The sequence below is a fragment of the Nematostella vectensis genome, chromosome 4, assembly GCF_932526225.1.
Source record: "Nematostella vectensis chromosome 4, jaNemVect1.1, whole genome shotgun sequence".
NCBI classification, from domain to species: Eukaryota; Metazoa; Cnidaria; class Anthozoa; order Actiniaria; family Edwardsiidae; genus Nematostella; species Nematostella vectensis.
This window is the reverse complement of record NC_064037.1, coordinates 8,629,696-8,644,943: the sequence shown is the minus strand read 5'-3', so window position 1 is coordinate 8,644,943 and position 15,248 is coordinate 8,629,696. Positions and strand designations below refer to the sequence as shown.

Genomic DNA, 15,248 nt, shown 5'->3' with positions numbered 1-15,248 from the left:
CAAGGACCGTCGCTAGTACAGTATGCTTGTAGGGTTATTGTTATGTGTCCCTTTTCAGTTATGGCTCTTTGTTAGTTTTCTCTTTTTCTTTTTTCCCCTAATGTTTACACAGGACGACCACGAGACCCAGCAACCACAGGCTGGGTATAACCTCAGGATTACCGGTTAAGACGTATTACTAATACTTGGAAGCTTGTTGAGTGAAGGTGGCTCTTTCAACCATGATACCCAGACTGTCACGGCCAAAACACCTCAGGATTACCGGTTAAGAAGTGTAGCTAATACACAGGGTACAGGTCAAAGCTTGCTAAGTACGGGTGGCTTGCGGGCCTCTTTCCACCATGATACGCGCTTGGTGGCTTGTGGGTCCGACATGATTGCATCGTAGAGGTTCTTGTGAGCCTTGAATGGAGGAGTAAGGAACGGTTAGGCTGAATACAACACGATAATTGATAGTGATAGCAACCACACAACAGAAATAGTAATGATGATTAAAACAACAACTAAAACACCGCCAGCAACAAGAACAACAGCAGCATTAACAAGAACAACAACAATAATATTATGTAGTATAACTTGAAAGTTTACAAGCGGGATATAGATAAACTTTGTGGTGTTTGTAGGTGGTGTATGTAGGCAGCTCTTTACCTCTCCATTGCTGAGTCCAATAGGGGAGTCCAGGATAAAATCGGGTGGAGCAATCGCGTCAGAAAGTATAACAGCTTGATCTTTCAACTGTGGAAGTAAACATAGCAAACCTTTTATATATAGCGGCGGATAAAGAGTGATGCCAGTCTTCAGAATGGCCTCCAGTCATATGTTTTGTACATAGTGGTGCCCCATTCCCCATTTGGGGTAATTCCCCATTGACAAAATCCTTGATCTGCCCCGGATATTTGTCTTTAGAGTCCAGTGAATCGACATACTTGGCCAAGACTGGAGTAAGAAGTGTTTTTAATGACTGAAAGCCAAGCATCTGCATTTGTCAAAACGAGGGCAAAAAGCTGATTGGCCCTTGGTTAAGTTTAACAAGTAGCTTACCTCAAAGCACAATGTGAGCACAGCTCTTCTTAAAATCCTCGCATCGTTCGTTGAAGTAAAATAGCGTCCTGCGATTAGAAGCAAAGTGATACTTAGCCATTCAAAAGCCTGTTTGGGTTCAACTTATGAGGCTTTGTTGTTCCTGATTGCATTATTCTGCATGATATACTTTGCTTCTTTGCTTTCGTTGCTTTTCCACATTACATTGGGAAAGTCTTATAAGCATTTAGTGTGAGAAGTGTCGCTAATATTTGTTTTAAGCCTGCTTACAAAGCGTTTCTATGAGGTTTCAGCGTGCGCAGGCTAGTTCAAAACCCATTACAAAGTTTTCTCAATTGTCAAAAAAGTTTGTTCTACCAATGAGAATGAACCTGGTTGTCTAGACCAATCAAAAACCATGCATGCATACACACACCTTGGTAAAGGGTTCCCATCTGTTTCTCCAGCGTCCACACTCCATACAAAGAACACAGTTTGCGAAGGACAGGTTTCAGGTTCTCAAGGATTTCGTCATCACTTATCAATGCGTTTTTGAAGCGGCGGAACACTTCACACTGAAACAGAACAGGAATATATCAATTGCAATGCTACCCAAAAGGAACGAAAAGTCAACGTTTTGGAAGGGCTTCCGATAGTGGATGAATGAACACAAGGACAAGGTAGATATTAACAGAATCTTCCCTAACCAATCTTCACTCTGTCAGATTTCCAAGGGTTTTGAAATGATGTTTTTTTTATGGAAACTATACCAACGTCTTTATAGCTCTGCCTGTCTGCTGCTGAAGGCAAGCATTATTTTGCATAAAGGGGTGATCCTCCTGAATCCATGAAACCCCCATGGGATACACCACTGCTACCCACGGATCAAGAATGTTAAACCAGGCTGCTATATCTGGATATTACCTGTATGTAAGCCAAGGCGAGTTCACGGCAGTGGTACACTTGACTGTCATTGCGTGCCGTGAAGGAATCCTATTGACAGAATAGCATTACATAGATTAGTATACAAGAGATATTGGAATCCATAATCACTTTCACAAGATTTTCATTATTTAACATTTTTTTAAAATTAAAGTGACTGTTTATAGTCAATATCTATTATGATGTAGTTCCACCGCAAATAAATTCTCTTACCTTCCCCATTGCAAGTTGATCTTTCAACTTAGAGCCGCTTTCTTTCCATAAGTAACAAACAAGCCATTGAAAGGTCTGAAGAAGCACTGGAGAAAGAAAAACATACTTTCAGAGATAACAAATTTTTACAGATTGTTGTGATGGTAGTGGAACTACCATCCGCTGAGTATTTCTAACCTACTGTATCCCTTGGGATGCCAAGAAATTTAAAAAATAAAACATAAAAATAGGTGTAAATTGGGTAACTCATCCCTCTTTGAGAACCTAAATTTGACTGTGAGTGAATAACAACTGTGGCGCTTATCAGTTAATTAACAATTATACCATTTCCATTGAGGTGGATGGTGGCAAAATATCTACCGAGAGCCAAAGGCGGCCAAAAAAGCAAAAAAAGTTCAATTTCTTCATTTTGAAAGTATCAGATAGTCCCAGGAATGGCCCCTAAACCCTACGATCAACAAAACCAATTGCTTTCATTTTTGGTATGTTATTGGAAATAAGAGGTAGCTAAAGATCAATGGTAAAAAATTCTTGCCCGCGTATGGATTTTTTTCAGGGCGAATTTCAAAGTAGGTAAATAACAGAGTGACTGAAAATAAAAATATGCCAATTTCTCTGAATTCCTTTTATAGTATTTTCTTCTATAGTCTACTACCTCTAAGTGTCGACCAAGGTCTGATGTACAATATCTGATAGCTTTTTTTATTGAAAATTTTCCTGTAGCAAACAGCACTTCGCGAATAGTGAATTTAACAGGTTTGCCGTTTCGTTGCCATAGAAACAGCAATGTAAACACATGTTACATTTTTTTATAAAGTTCATCCATAGCTACATAACATGGCCAAATAGTTTGATTATCCAATCCCTTTAGCAGAAGATACGAGTTGTGATTGACAGGATGGTTGGAGATTCGGGAAACTGTATTGAATCTCCTAAAGGTCTTGGTAAAGGTAAATTTGACACCACTGTTTGGTTTTGTGGTTTTTGCAAAACCTGTATCAATAGTTCTTAAACTTTATTTTTTGCAAAAAATTTTTTCCATAAATCGCATTCTAAGACATTTAAAATGGGTCTTTGCTGATTCCTGTGACCTGTTCAACGTGAATTCACCGCAAATCTTTGACTTTTCTAGTGTATTATTTTTAGGCGAGAACTCGAGCTTGTTGGGCGTAACCTCGCGACAGGTTTAAAGATATCGGCTTCAAATTTTCGGGATCTGATAGAATTATGCCATGTCATAAAGTGTGTGAGGATCTTCAGTCGAAAATTGATTTTATAGCACTTTTCGTGTCCAAATTTCGCCAAAAATGAGAGTTACAACTTTGATTCGTAACATTTTATTTCACAGTGTCCAATAACAAAAAGTCCTCACACACTTTTATAGATCATCTATCTGTCATTGAGATGCAATTACGTGCAAGTGCATGTGCAATAATGTGAAGGTGCATTACGCTCTAGAGTAAACTCTGTTTAAGGCCTCAAAACTTAAACACGGAATTAGCTATTGCAAAAATAAAACTTGCATGAGATAATTCAATCTTTTATCTTTTATTTGATATATAGTTTGTACATGTAGTGAAAATTGTGGCACAAGAATATTTTTTTTCCGCTGACATTTTCCCTACCTTCATGGTCCACACATTCTTGTTCAGTTTGTGCAGAAAACCTCCGCTGCAAAATCTCCTCTGCACTATCCAGAAAATCCACACTTCCTAATGGCGAGGAGATGGTTGCCCCTACAAACACGCAAGAGGTTGTTGAGAAATACAATAAGGAAGCATTATAGTAGTACCATATGACAATACAGACTCTACAGGGTAGGTTAAACAAGGACAAAATCTTAAAAAAACATCAAACACAGGCACATGGTTTGTGCGATGTTTCTTCACTTATGACTCAAAAATGGCCGAAGGTCTACTTTCAGTTCTCAATAGACGTGCTATTTGTAGACAAAACTATAAAGCATTGCTAGCTCACTCTGGTATGTAGTCAAATCAGATTCGGATTTTGAGCCCCCTCCCCCCCCAAGAAAAGTCCTGGGTACAGGCCTGGTTCTTTGGTGCATGGATTAGCCTGGGCTTAAGAGTGATCTATCAACTGAATACTACAATGCCCACAAAGAGATAGTACTGTAAATAGGTAAACAGACCAATTTCACAGACGTTTCAAGGTTACTACATTTCACATGTCTATAGGTATAAGTTTGCTTCAAATTTCAGCAGCCACTGAGAATGCTCTAGATGCCCTGAGTGGAGTCTAGTTAAGTTTGGACTCAAGGAGAGCCATTAGATGCAGATGGTTGAACACCTTTGTGTTTGAAGTCAAGAGGAGTCATGAGATGGTGATGGTTTGGAGTCAAGTAGAGCCATGAGATACTGATGGTTGAACACCTTTGTGTTTGAAGTCAAGAGGAGTCATGAGATGGTGATGGTTTGGAGTCAAGTAGAGCCATGAGATACTGATTGTTGAACACACTTTGAAGTCAAGAGGAGTCATGAGAGGGCAATGGTTTAAAACCTTTGTGTTTGAAGTCAAAAGGAGTCATGAGATGGTGATGGTTTGGAGTCAAGTAGAGCCATGAGATACTGATGGTTGAACACACTTTGAAGTCAAGAGGAGTCATGAGATGGCGATGGTATAATACCTTTGTGTTTGGAGTCAAGTAAAGCCATCAGATAATTGCTTGTCTGCCCAAGAATCATGTTGTTGTCTCCTTCATATGTCAGGTTTGGATCATTGTCATCTCTTAGCACCCCAAGTCTGTTCACTACAAACACCATCATATAACTACTGATCAACTTTAAAATACTGGAAACTCTGTTTTGCTTCTTGCAGAAGGAATACAGCAATGCACAACCATTGTCCTTCAAAATCACACTGTTCATAAATTTTGTAAACACATGTTTAAGAGTGATATTTGTAAATAGGTTTGTACTATGCCATGTTCACTGGGCCACTTTCAAGGTAACATCTTGCCTCACCTGCAAGGTAACCATGGCCTCCACAGGCTTCCCGACACTCCTGGATAGCATCTCTTGCTGTGAATCCAGCCAATGGCTTGCTGGCTGATGACAAGGCATGGATCTCTCTCCCTAACTCCTCCTACAACACAAGTATTCAAAGAAAAAAAATAACAATACACATGCCTGTACTTACAAAAAAATGCCTTACTTTCATTACTGTACAGTATGTTACATCAAGCCATCTGTACAACCATTATTAATAGAACCAAACACATGTCTGTGTGTTCATTATGTTAAGCCTTGTAAGCCAAACACAGGTCTGTGTGGCAATTTTACATCAAGCCTTGTAAAACACACACATACGACTCTTGCCTCCATTATTACAAGCCCTGTAAATGACACACAGCTTTCTGTGCTTCGACTACGTTAAGCCCTGTAAACCACACACATGTCCATGTGTCCATTATGTCAAGCCTTGTACACCACACACATGTTAGTGTGTCCATTATGTCAAGCCTTGTACACCACACACATGTTAGTGTGTCCATTATGTCAAGCCCTGTAAACCACACGCATGTCCATGTGTCCATTATGTCAAGCCTTGTAAACCACACACATGTCCATGTGTCCCCCTGTAAACCACACACACATGCCTGTGCTTTCATCACACAAAGCCCCACTAACAACACCTACCTGTCTATCATTGTTCTCGCCCATCATAATTCCAATTTGCAGCTCCACAAAGTTAAGAAAGAAAGTCCTCGAGAAGTAAGAGAGGGCATAGGTGGCTGCAAGCAGAGGGATCAGTCTCCATTGCTGGAATACAAGGGAGAAAATGAGTAGGTTGAAAACAATAGACAATAAATAAGGCTGTATACTATATACCTGCATCTGATACTCCAAAACTGGAATTTCATCTTTTCCTGGTGGGCCAAACTGTTTTCTAACAGCTGAGTATCTGAGGAAAAGTGATGACAGCATTAATTCAAAATGGTTTAAATATGAGGAGAGTTTTCCTATTCTGAGGCAGAAAGCACTCGTCAACTGAGGCCCCATGCAAACACAGCTTTAGCCAAAGTATAAATACAACATGAATTATGTAAAGCAGTTCTCCCCTGTACGGTAGTCATTGAGCCAGCACAAACACTTCAGTTTCCAGAAACAGACAGAAAGACACCTCTACTATGGGGTAAAGTTAGTGGTGTCAATAGACTAAATTATTCCAAAAAAGAATTACCTTATAGCTATAGGCAGGGCAGACCTCATGTTAGTGGTTGCCATGGATGTTATCCCAACACGCCCTCCTGAAAGCGCCCCAAGAGCAGCACCAAACCTCTTTTTGGGGTCTTTGTACGGTGTGACATATTTTCCATCTGGCGTGACATCTCCTCCCTTGTTCAGAAGGTTCTCTCTTGGGATGCGCACATGATCAAAGGCTGCAAACCTGAGCAAGTATTCAATGGAATGAACTAAATAAAGGAAGTATATTCCATAAATAAGAGTGACACTGTTCACTAAATTATTGTATTTTACTCTTTATGTTTGGGGTGTAAAAATGCTTATGGAATTATTTAGGGGCCCTTTAAACAGAATCTTCAAAACAAGCAAATTTCTGCAATTTTAAGGCAAAATATATAACAAACTGGATAAATAAATGGCATTGTAGCCTGAGGCCTTATTGGCCGGGTCCTCATTGCCCTTGCACTACTCAGGTGTGTATTTTAGCTCCAATAGCCCTTCTCACCCATTATCTAATCCATTCTGCCCCAACTTCTCCCCGATGTCTCCCACAGTAATGCCAGGCAGGGTGCGGAGGTCCTTAGTGCTTCTTACAGGAACCACAAATGAGTGCAGTCCATGGCAGACACCATCAGGGGTGTAAAGCTGCGCGTACACTACCGCATGAGTGGCCGTCCGTCCAAGGTTACCCACCCATACTTTGGTCGCCTCAAAATGTGGTGTGTTTATGACAAACTCCTGAAAATGTTGTAATCAGTGCACTGACATCAAGAAGTGCACCAGAGACTAAAAGGGATCAATTCAAGACAATTTACAGTTGTGGTTCTCATCAGGACGAAAGAGCAAATACAAATGCAAATGCAAGCCCAAGCCTAAGTGAGGATCAGCCAAACACAAAGTACAAGGAGATCATACTTGCTTTCTGTAATGTACATGTTTTAACACTTACATGAGCTGGAATTATGATGCTAAAAGAGTCTAGGTAATAAGTTGGGGTTGGTGCTTTCCTTTTTGTTTACCCTGCCTGTCAACTTGAGATTACCATGTTTATTGCAAAAATTCTCACCAAATGTGTATTAAAAAATATTGAAAAATACCATGCTTATATTGTTACAATTACCTTATGTTTTGGATCATATGTTGCAGTGGTCTGCATAGCTCTCGTGTTGCTACCGTGGCTCAGTTCAGTCAATGCAAAACACCCAAAGGCCTACAAAAGATAATAACAGCACTGATTTATCTGCTAGTACAAGAGAATATAGAGAAATACAAGGGAGTAAATGTAACCTTGCATTCTTACCTCAAATCTTTCAGCTTTCTCCCCTAATTCCTGGATGTGAGGATGAGTGCTGAGAGTTTTGCACAGACGAGCAAACATCTGGGGAAAAATGCAATATTGTAGGCAAAAACAATAGGTAATGACCAATGCTCAATGTAAAATAAATAAAAAGGTACAAAAGGTACACATACAAGCGAAAAACAGAACTTCAATAGGTAACTTGCACCAACACATTATGTGACGTTTGGTGGGTGGCAAACATGCACACAATCAGCCTATTAGCAGCAAAATAAACAAAATTCTTTAGCGCTTATGAATAAGCAAAAAAGTTTTTTTGTCAGAAAGTTCTTATTTTTATTTAAAGTTTAATCTTTTTTTTTGTTCTTTGCCATGACGGGTGTAGTCATTTCTTTTTTTCTATGTTGGCAATTGTCACATGATCATATTGATAGATCTTTCAATGATCTCTTTTCTGCAATTGCCAATTATTCTAAATCGGTATGCCAATTCTTCAGTCATATTTGTTAACTATAAAACTGTTGTTTATCTTATTATCAATGAGGACATTGTACACTACCTATTCACATGAAACAGAATCCAAAAACAAAAAACCCTGATATTTGGGGGCATGCAGGGCAGACCCAGGATTTCCATAAAGTGTTATATAAAAACAACTGGGCATCATACACCCTCATTATTTCTACCTAAAGATGATGTGGGAGGGGGGGGGGGGGGGGGTGGTTACTATACAACGTGATACAAGTCACGCGACATCAATGTCACCCACCGGTGTTTACTTACAATGGCATTCAAAGAGTTTTTGGCTGCTATTGCCCAATCGTAGCTCCCCAGAGTGTCTGTGAGCGCCTGATTTTTTAAAGGACTCGCCACAAATTCGTCTTCAGAGAGGAAATTTCCTTCGTACACCCTTCGTACTCGACGGAAAGCCAGCCTTCGCTTGCCATCGAAGCTCGCGCCTTTAGTTTTCTCATGACTAAAAAGCGGATCTTTCTCCATTCTTTTCCATATATTCTCCTTGAATTCAGTTATATCTTGACCACCATCGACAAAATAACGCATTTCTCTCACGTCAAAAGTGGCTTGTTTGCGATATACATCCAAAGGCCCGTTTTGGTTAGCCTGCTGGTTTGCGTTATTTTCACAGTGATGCGACATTCTCTAGACCTTTATGTGATATATTTACAGTTGAAATTATCCTTAACCCCTGTAAAGACGCGGGGCAGTGTATAAAGTACAGTGCTTAGGATGTTATGCAACTTGTCTTGCAGCCGGTCATACCACGAGCTTTGCATCGAATGAATTCAACACACCACTACCTTGGTGTCATTCAAGGTTACAGGTTGTATGGGAGGGAGGGGAGGGAGAGCTCTTGCGAATATAATATTTTTCCTTAAATCATACTAACTATGCTTAAATTGATTAATTCGTTAGCCCCAATAAAAAACAATAAAAAAAAAAATGGGTAATATTTTGAGCTTTTAAATGCTGATAGATAGTGTGATTATAAAAAAATTAGACATGCCTAGTATCGGAGTCACCCCTCCCCCATGATCTTGGTTGAGCTCTACTCCATTGTCCTCTTGTGCTTGTAACCAAAGATGGCGGCGGAACCCATTCGCTTCGACGGACGCGTTGTTCTTGTCACCGGGGCTGGAAATGGCCTCGGACGACAATATGCATTGGCCTTTGCTGAGAGAGGGGCTTCAGTTGTTGTAAATGACCTCGGGGGAGATACCAAGGGCGAAGGGAAAAGTGGACGGGCAGCAGACAAAGTCGTCCAAGAAATCAGAGCCAAAGGGGGCAAGGCTGTAGCTGACTACAACTCCGTTGAACAAGGAGATCAAGTTGTAGAGACGGCTATTAAAGCTTTTGGTAGGATCGATGTCGTCGTAAATAATGCTGGGATTTTACGTGATAAGTCAATTTTGCGCATGAGTGAGCTCGATTGGGATTTAGTCCAGAGGGTTCACTTAAAAGGGTCTTTTCTAGTCACACGCGCAGCATGGCCTCATATGAAGAAGCAGAAATTCGGACGGATCATTATGACCACCTCGACGTCCGGTATCTATGGCAATTTTGGTCAAGCAAACTACTCTGCTGCTAAGCTTGGCCTAGTAGGCTTGAGCAATACACTGGCACAAGAAGGAGCAAAATACAACATCAAGTGTAATGCCATTGCCCCTGTTGCTGGTTCCAGACTCACAAAGACAGTCATGTCGGATGAAATGATAGAAGCTTTGAAACCAGAATACATTGCGCCACTTGTTTTGTACCTTTGCCATGAAAGCTGTGAAGAGAATGCAGGACTCTTTGAGACTGCTGTTGGCTGGTTTTCGCAAACACGGTGGCAGCGCACTAAGGGAAAGTTGCTACGTAAGGAAGTTGAGTTTGTTACCCCTGAGATGGTGCGTGACAACTGGGAGGGGATTACAGACTGGACAGATGCAGAGAATCCCACCGAGGCTAGCAATGTGCTCCAGTTTGTAGAGGATGTGAAGGAAGCCAGGCAGGAACAGGAAAATGCTAGGAATGCATCCCCTGGAAAAAGCATGACCCAGAAAATGCCTGATGCCAAGAAATCATACACTCATAATGATGTAATCCTGTATGCTCTTGGTGTTGGCGTGTCATTCCAGGAAGACTATTCACACTTGAAGTTCTTGTATGAGAATCATGAGGACTTTGCTGCATTACCAACATTTGGTATCATACTTGGACAGGTAATAATTTTCACAACTAACCTACCAGTCGCAAATTAATGGGGTGGGCAGGATAGATGGCGCACTCACAGTTTTGTGTCTTCAGGACAGTATGATGGAAATGGCATGATTGATTGTGCACCCATAATTTTGTGTCTTCAGGACATTATGATGGAAATGGCATGATTGATTGTGCACTCATGAATTTGTGTCTACAGGACATTATGATGGAAATGGCATGATTGATTGTGCACTCATAATTTTGTGTCTTCAGGACATTATGATGGAAATGGCAGGATTGATTGTGCACTCATAAATTTGTGTCTTCAGATGAGTATGATGGAAATGGCAGGATTGATAGTGCACTCATACTTTTGTCTCTACAGGGCAGTATGATGGGCATAGCAGGAGGAGAAATGGCAGGAATCAAATTTGACCCAGCTAAGGTAAAACCATTTGCATTAACTTCTGCTTAGCAATTACTGCAATAAAGCCAACTAAGAAAGTATGGTTCAGTTTTTGTGTACCTGCTTACCAGAGGTAACCTCAAATGTGTTTGGGCTAGCTAGCAATTGGAATAAAAAAGTTACCTGGCTTTCAAAAAGTATGTATTTTCTTAATTTGTTATTTCCTTTTGGACTTAACAAAAATGTTGAAAAAGTTAATACTTGTTAACAGCCTACTAAAAACTTTTCTTGTTATTTAGCTTCTCCATGGAGAACAATACCTTGAAGTCTATAAGCCACTCCCTACTTCAGGAAGTATCACAAACAGGGCAGAGGTAGTTGATGTCCTGGATAAGGGCAAGGGGGCACTTGTTCTGCTTAACGTCACCACTTTAGATGAACAGGAAGAGCCAATTTGCTTCAATCAGTTCTCTATTTATCTTGGAGGAGCAGGGGGATTTGGAGGCAAGCGTAGCTCAGATAAGGTCAAGCCTGTTGTTTCACCTCCATCACGTACTCCAGACGCAAGTGTAAAAGAGAAAACAGGATTAACGCAGGCCGCCTTGTATAGGCTGAGTGGAGATTACAACCCCTTGCATGTTGATCCAGCTTTTGCACAAATGGGAGGTAAGGGAGGATTTGCAATATCCTTAGCTTGCAGTGTTTTAAAACACAGTTTAGTCTAATGGTAGGGTAACATACAGTAATTGTGCACATAATGTAGTGGCTGTTTATTAATGTGTTATTTACCAGGATTAAATCCAGCAAAGTGGATAATTCATTCTCTTACCAACTCCCAAAAAAGTTAAAAGGTCTTATTGAAGGTTATTAGAAGCCTATTTGAACTTCAAATATTTTCAGTAAAACTTGGTTCCAATTATTTTCCTGATACATGTGAAGGCAACCTCTGCTGCTTGAATCTAGAGCCATGGGAACACCTTTCCTGATTGCGTCCTATCCATATTACAAATTAAATCTACATTACTCATTTTTTATCAATGAACATATATTCCAGGCTTATCCAAACCGATCTTGCATGGGCTCTGCTCTCTTGGGTACTCAGCCCGTCATGTACTCAAACAGTATGCCAACAACGATGTCAGCAAATTTAAGGCACTCAAGGTGCGCTTCTCCAAGCCTGTGGTCCCTGGACAGACAATCCAGACAGACATGTGGAAGGAAGGGAGCCGTGTGCATTTCCAGAGCAAAGTAGTTGAGAATGGAACTGTAGTGATATCTGGTGCCTATGTGGACTTCACTGAGCTCACACCTAACATCCCTGTAAGTACTCTTGACAGCTTCAGGGCCAAAAGACTGCCTTCATTACAAAGCAAGTTAGATTCTAGAGAAGATGTATGGCGCTTTCTTATGAATGGTTGCACTGTATATGATTTTCTGTTCCTGCCCCTATGCTGCACCATCTAGGATGGTGTTAAACTGCATGATCACATCATCTAGTACCAATGCTCAACCATTATCAATAGAAGCCTGTGAAGCTAGTGTTTTTGTGCGTGTTTGAGGGAAAAGAAACCCATTTCCCTTAAAGCTGCATTACCACAATGCAGCACACTGGGATGCTTGCTACACAGTCTAGTGAAATAGATTTGTGTAAACACCATAAACTCTGTTTTGCTCTGCATTTGCATGTTTTTAACCAAATGCTAACCATATTAACTAAGTAACCAATGTTCCCTTTTTTTTACAGAGTGTGACAGATGTCCTTTTGCAGCCCTCAAGTTCAGGCCTTAAGAGTGAAGCTCTCTTTGCCGAGCTCAAGAAGAGGGTATCAGATCACCCAGACCTTGTCAAGAAAGTCAAAGGTATATTCCTCTGGCATGTGAAAAAGGGTGGCAAGGTTGTCTCTTCCTGGACAGTTGACCTAAAAACACCAGGAGGGGCAGTGTTCACCGGCCCTCCCAAAGGGGGTAAACCTGACACGACGATCACATGTGAGGACGAAGACCTGATCAGCATGGCAACTGGCAAGGCTAACCCACAGCAGTTGTTTATGAAGGGGAAGTTGAAGGTTGCAGGCAACATCATGTTGACCATGAAGCTGAACCAGCTTTTCAAGGACTATGCAAAAATCTGAAGCATTTAACCCTTAATCAAGTGTAGTACATCAGTGAACTTGAGTTCAATTATTGACTTCTGTGTTTTCCTCCCAGTCGTGTGTTGTTTGTTATGATATACTGTAAACGTTCATACTGATCTTTCAGTCAGCGCTAGGTTCATTGTGCATGGTTCCTATAGTTTTAAGTAATCTACTAAATGTGATAATATAGTAAATTTCAAAATATATCAGAATACCTGTAACTCAGACCCAAAGGGCATCGAAATCAAACCGAAAAACAGAAATAAAGATTGATTGATTCCATTCCTCCTTCTGTCCAAAAACTTATATTTAGTTATAGTAAGCGATAATCGTGGGAATAAATTGTCGTTAAATGATAAAACTATCCATTTTAATGATTTTTTATCATTGTTTTATTAATAATTGAGAAATCAGCTTTGGTATATCATCTCTTTACGCCAAAAACTTTTAGCCTTTAAGATTATGCATCACAAGCTTTGTCTCTTAAGTTTTATTTCAAAGGGAAAGAAAATATCAATTTCTTTTTGTGGAAATGATCTCTGCTAAGTCAACAACGTTTTGTCTTGTGGGTACATAAAACAGACTATTCAAACTTGGTATCGTATGATTAATTTAGCGGAATCTTGTCACCTGCAGCGTAAGAATTAATTATTACAGGTATTAGAAAGCAAGAAAAATTGTCAAGGAAAAAACTATGGGAAGAAATTTGGGGTTATGCTTGCGATCATAAGGTAATTTTCAGAAATTTGAAAAAAAGTACTTGACTGTCCTCTAACCAAGAACAATTCTTTCAATGGATCCCTTTCTTGTTTTGTGGTGGTGTTCGAAACCCAACGGAAAGTCGGTCAAACTCTTTTAGATCTTAGTAAATTAGCGTCGGGCTTTAAATTTTGCTCGATTTTTTTTGCGATTTCTACTGAAACAAATTTATCAGGCAACAAAATTTTAAGAGTATATCTTCTAAATGAAGATTGGGAACCGTTTTGTATTTGATAACGAGGTCTTTCACACAAGGGGTACAATAACTTTTTGAAAAACGTTGCTCAGGAAACAGTCCACGCTAACAAACTTTCGAGTATGCGAAGGCCAAACTAATAATGTTTAAACAAGATTATCTGTATAAAATGCGTATCTAAAAATACTAGAATACAATCTTTCATATCTAATACAATCTACTTTCATACATTCACATTTATGAAAATAAGATCATAAATATCCAATGGCTTTCTATGGACTTCTTCAATCTTTATGTTCTGATATTGGATTAACCTGCCATTATAGAAAATGCAAGAGATGCCCAAAATATGTTATGTTAGTGTTAGCATAATCACCCGAACGATTCACGGCGGTTGAAGACGGAATGGGTTAAAAACGCGTATGCTACAACTTTCATCCGCTAACAATAAACACTAACTCTTTTTAACGCTCATCTTCAAAGAAAAGCTCCCTTTCCCGTTGGCGTAAGATAAAGGTAAAGGCGCCTTCTTAAAAAAAAAGCGTTTACTTCTCAAATATCCAATGCAGGCTGTTCAATATTGCAACTGGTGGATGAATAATCGAGAGAATTTCCCCGACCCACATGGATAGCAGACGAGCGCTAAGCCAGTACAGCTACTGGTTTTCCTATCATCTCAACCATGTACAGTTCCAGAAGAGGAGGAAGTGTCCTACCGTGCACCACTTACCCTGGAACGTTTGCGGGCATTGTGGGTACGCGTTACAACGTACACAGTACTCGAGTCCCGACGGGCAGTTCGGGCTGAGTTCTGCATACACGAGGAACAGACAAGAAAGAGTCACCTCTGCGGTAGGTGATACAATCGTTGAAGATAAGGGAGGGGGGGGCTGATACAACGGAAGAAAAGGCAAGAAGGGTGATACAACCGTAGAAAAGGTGAGAGGGCGGAGTTATGCAACGGTAGAAACGATAAAAGGGGCGGGGGATAAAACAACCGTAGAAAGGCGACAGGGGGCGAGATTATACAAGGTAAAAGAGAAAGGATGATTACAACAAAAATCGAGCTGCTCGATATTTATTCAAAAGCAAAAAATCTTCGGTCTCGCATAAAAAAACGGGGTGTTCATTTGCTCACAAGTGCTCACCAAGGACCATTCGGTGGCCCTGGTGGTAGACGAGGCGAGAGGGTAGAGATATAACCTTATGAAGAGGCGGGGGGGGGGAGATGTGATACAAAAAAAAACTCTTTTGGGCTGCAAAGGTCAAACAAATATCAGAATTCCTTTAATTCTCAATTTAAATTCGATATTTTATTTGGGGTTCTTTTGCGTGGTATTTAATTGTAGTGTAACAACGACAAAGATGACTTTTGG

General features: G+C 40.3%; 2 protein-coding genes and 1 long non-coding RNA gene across 3 annotated transcripts; 2 read left to right on the top strand and 1 right to left on the bottom strand.

Moving 5' to 3' along the window:
- Nucleotides 1-103: 103 nt before the first annotated feature.
- LOC5503998 (peroxisomal acyl-coenzyme A oxidase 3) lies at nucleotides 104-9,021 on the bottom strand. Its single transcript, XM_001624902.3, has 16 exons — nucleotides 8,458-9,021; nucleotides 7,678-7,755; nucleotides 7,498-7,587; nucleotides 6,883-7,115; nucleotides 6,376-6,582; nucleotides 6,024-6,096; nucleotides 5,832-5,954; nucleotides 5,157-5,277; nucleotides 4,820-4,942; nucleotides 3,801-3,911; nucleotides 2,176-2,261; nucleotides 1,945-2,013; nucleotides 1,457-1,595; nucleotides 1,042-1,109; nucleotides 649-735; nucleotides 104-402 (listed from the first exon to the last, which is right to left on the bottom strand). The coding sequence occupies exons 1-16, from the start codon at nucleotides 8,830-8,832 to the stop codon at nucleotides 298-300; spliced, it is 2,088 nt and encodes a 695-aa protein (XP_001624952.1). The 5' UTR covers nucleotides 8,833-9,021; the 3' UTR covers nucleotides 104-297.
- On the top strand, nucleotides 1,535-2,184 carry LOC116611756. The gene is made up of 2 exons (XR_004293650.2): nucleotides 1,535-1,700; nucleotides 1,805-2,184. It is a non-coding gene; the product is annotated as an uncharacterized LOC116611756 (long non-coding RNA).
- A 214-nt stretch (nucleotides 9,022-9,235) lies between the features above and the next one.
- Nucleotides 9,236-13,199, top strand: LOC5504006 (peroxisomal multifunctional enzyme type 2). The gene is made up of 5 exons (XM_032372280.2): nucleotides 9,236-10,397; nucleotides 10,763-10,822; nucleotides 11,083-11,449; nucleotides 11,838-12,103; nucleotides 12,528-13,199. The coding sequence occupies exons 1-5, from the start codon at nucleotides 9,276-9,278 to the stop codon at nucleotides 12,912-12,914; spliced, it is 2,202 nt and encodes a 733-aa protein (XP_032228171.2). The 5' UTR covers nucleotides 9,236-9,275; the 3' UTR covers nucleotides 12,915-13,199.
- The last annotated feature ends 2,049 nt before the right edge of the window (nucleotides 13,200-15,248 follow it).

Bases quoted from the DNA above. Each gene is read 5' to 3' on its own strand.
- LOC5503998 (XM_001624902.3), bottom strand. From the start codon at position 8,832: ATGTCGCATCACTGTGAAAATAACGCAAACCAGCAGGCTAACCAAAAC. The intron at 3,912-4,819 runs GTATTATACCAT...GCGTGTTTGTAG, and splicing joins ACTTGACTCCAAACACAAAG to GGGCAACCATCTCCTCGCCA. The intron at 1,596-1,944 runs GTAATATCCAGA...GTTCTGTTTCAG, and splicing joins TCGCCTTGGCTTACATACAG to TGTGAAGTGTTCCGCCGCTT.
- LOC5504006 (XM_032372280.2), top strand. From the start codon at position 9,276: ATGGCGGCGGAACCCATTCGCTTCGACGGACGCGTTGTTCTTGTCACC. The intron at 10,398-10,762 runs GTAATAATTTTC...TTGTCTCTACAG, and splicing joins TTGGTATCATACTTGGACAG to GGCAGTATGATGGGCATAGC. The intron at 12,104-12,527 runs GTAAGTACTCTT...TTTTTTTTACAG, and splicing joins AGCTCACACCTAACATCCCT to AGTGTGACAGATGTCCTTTT.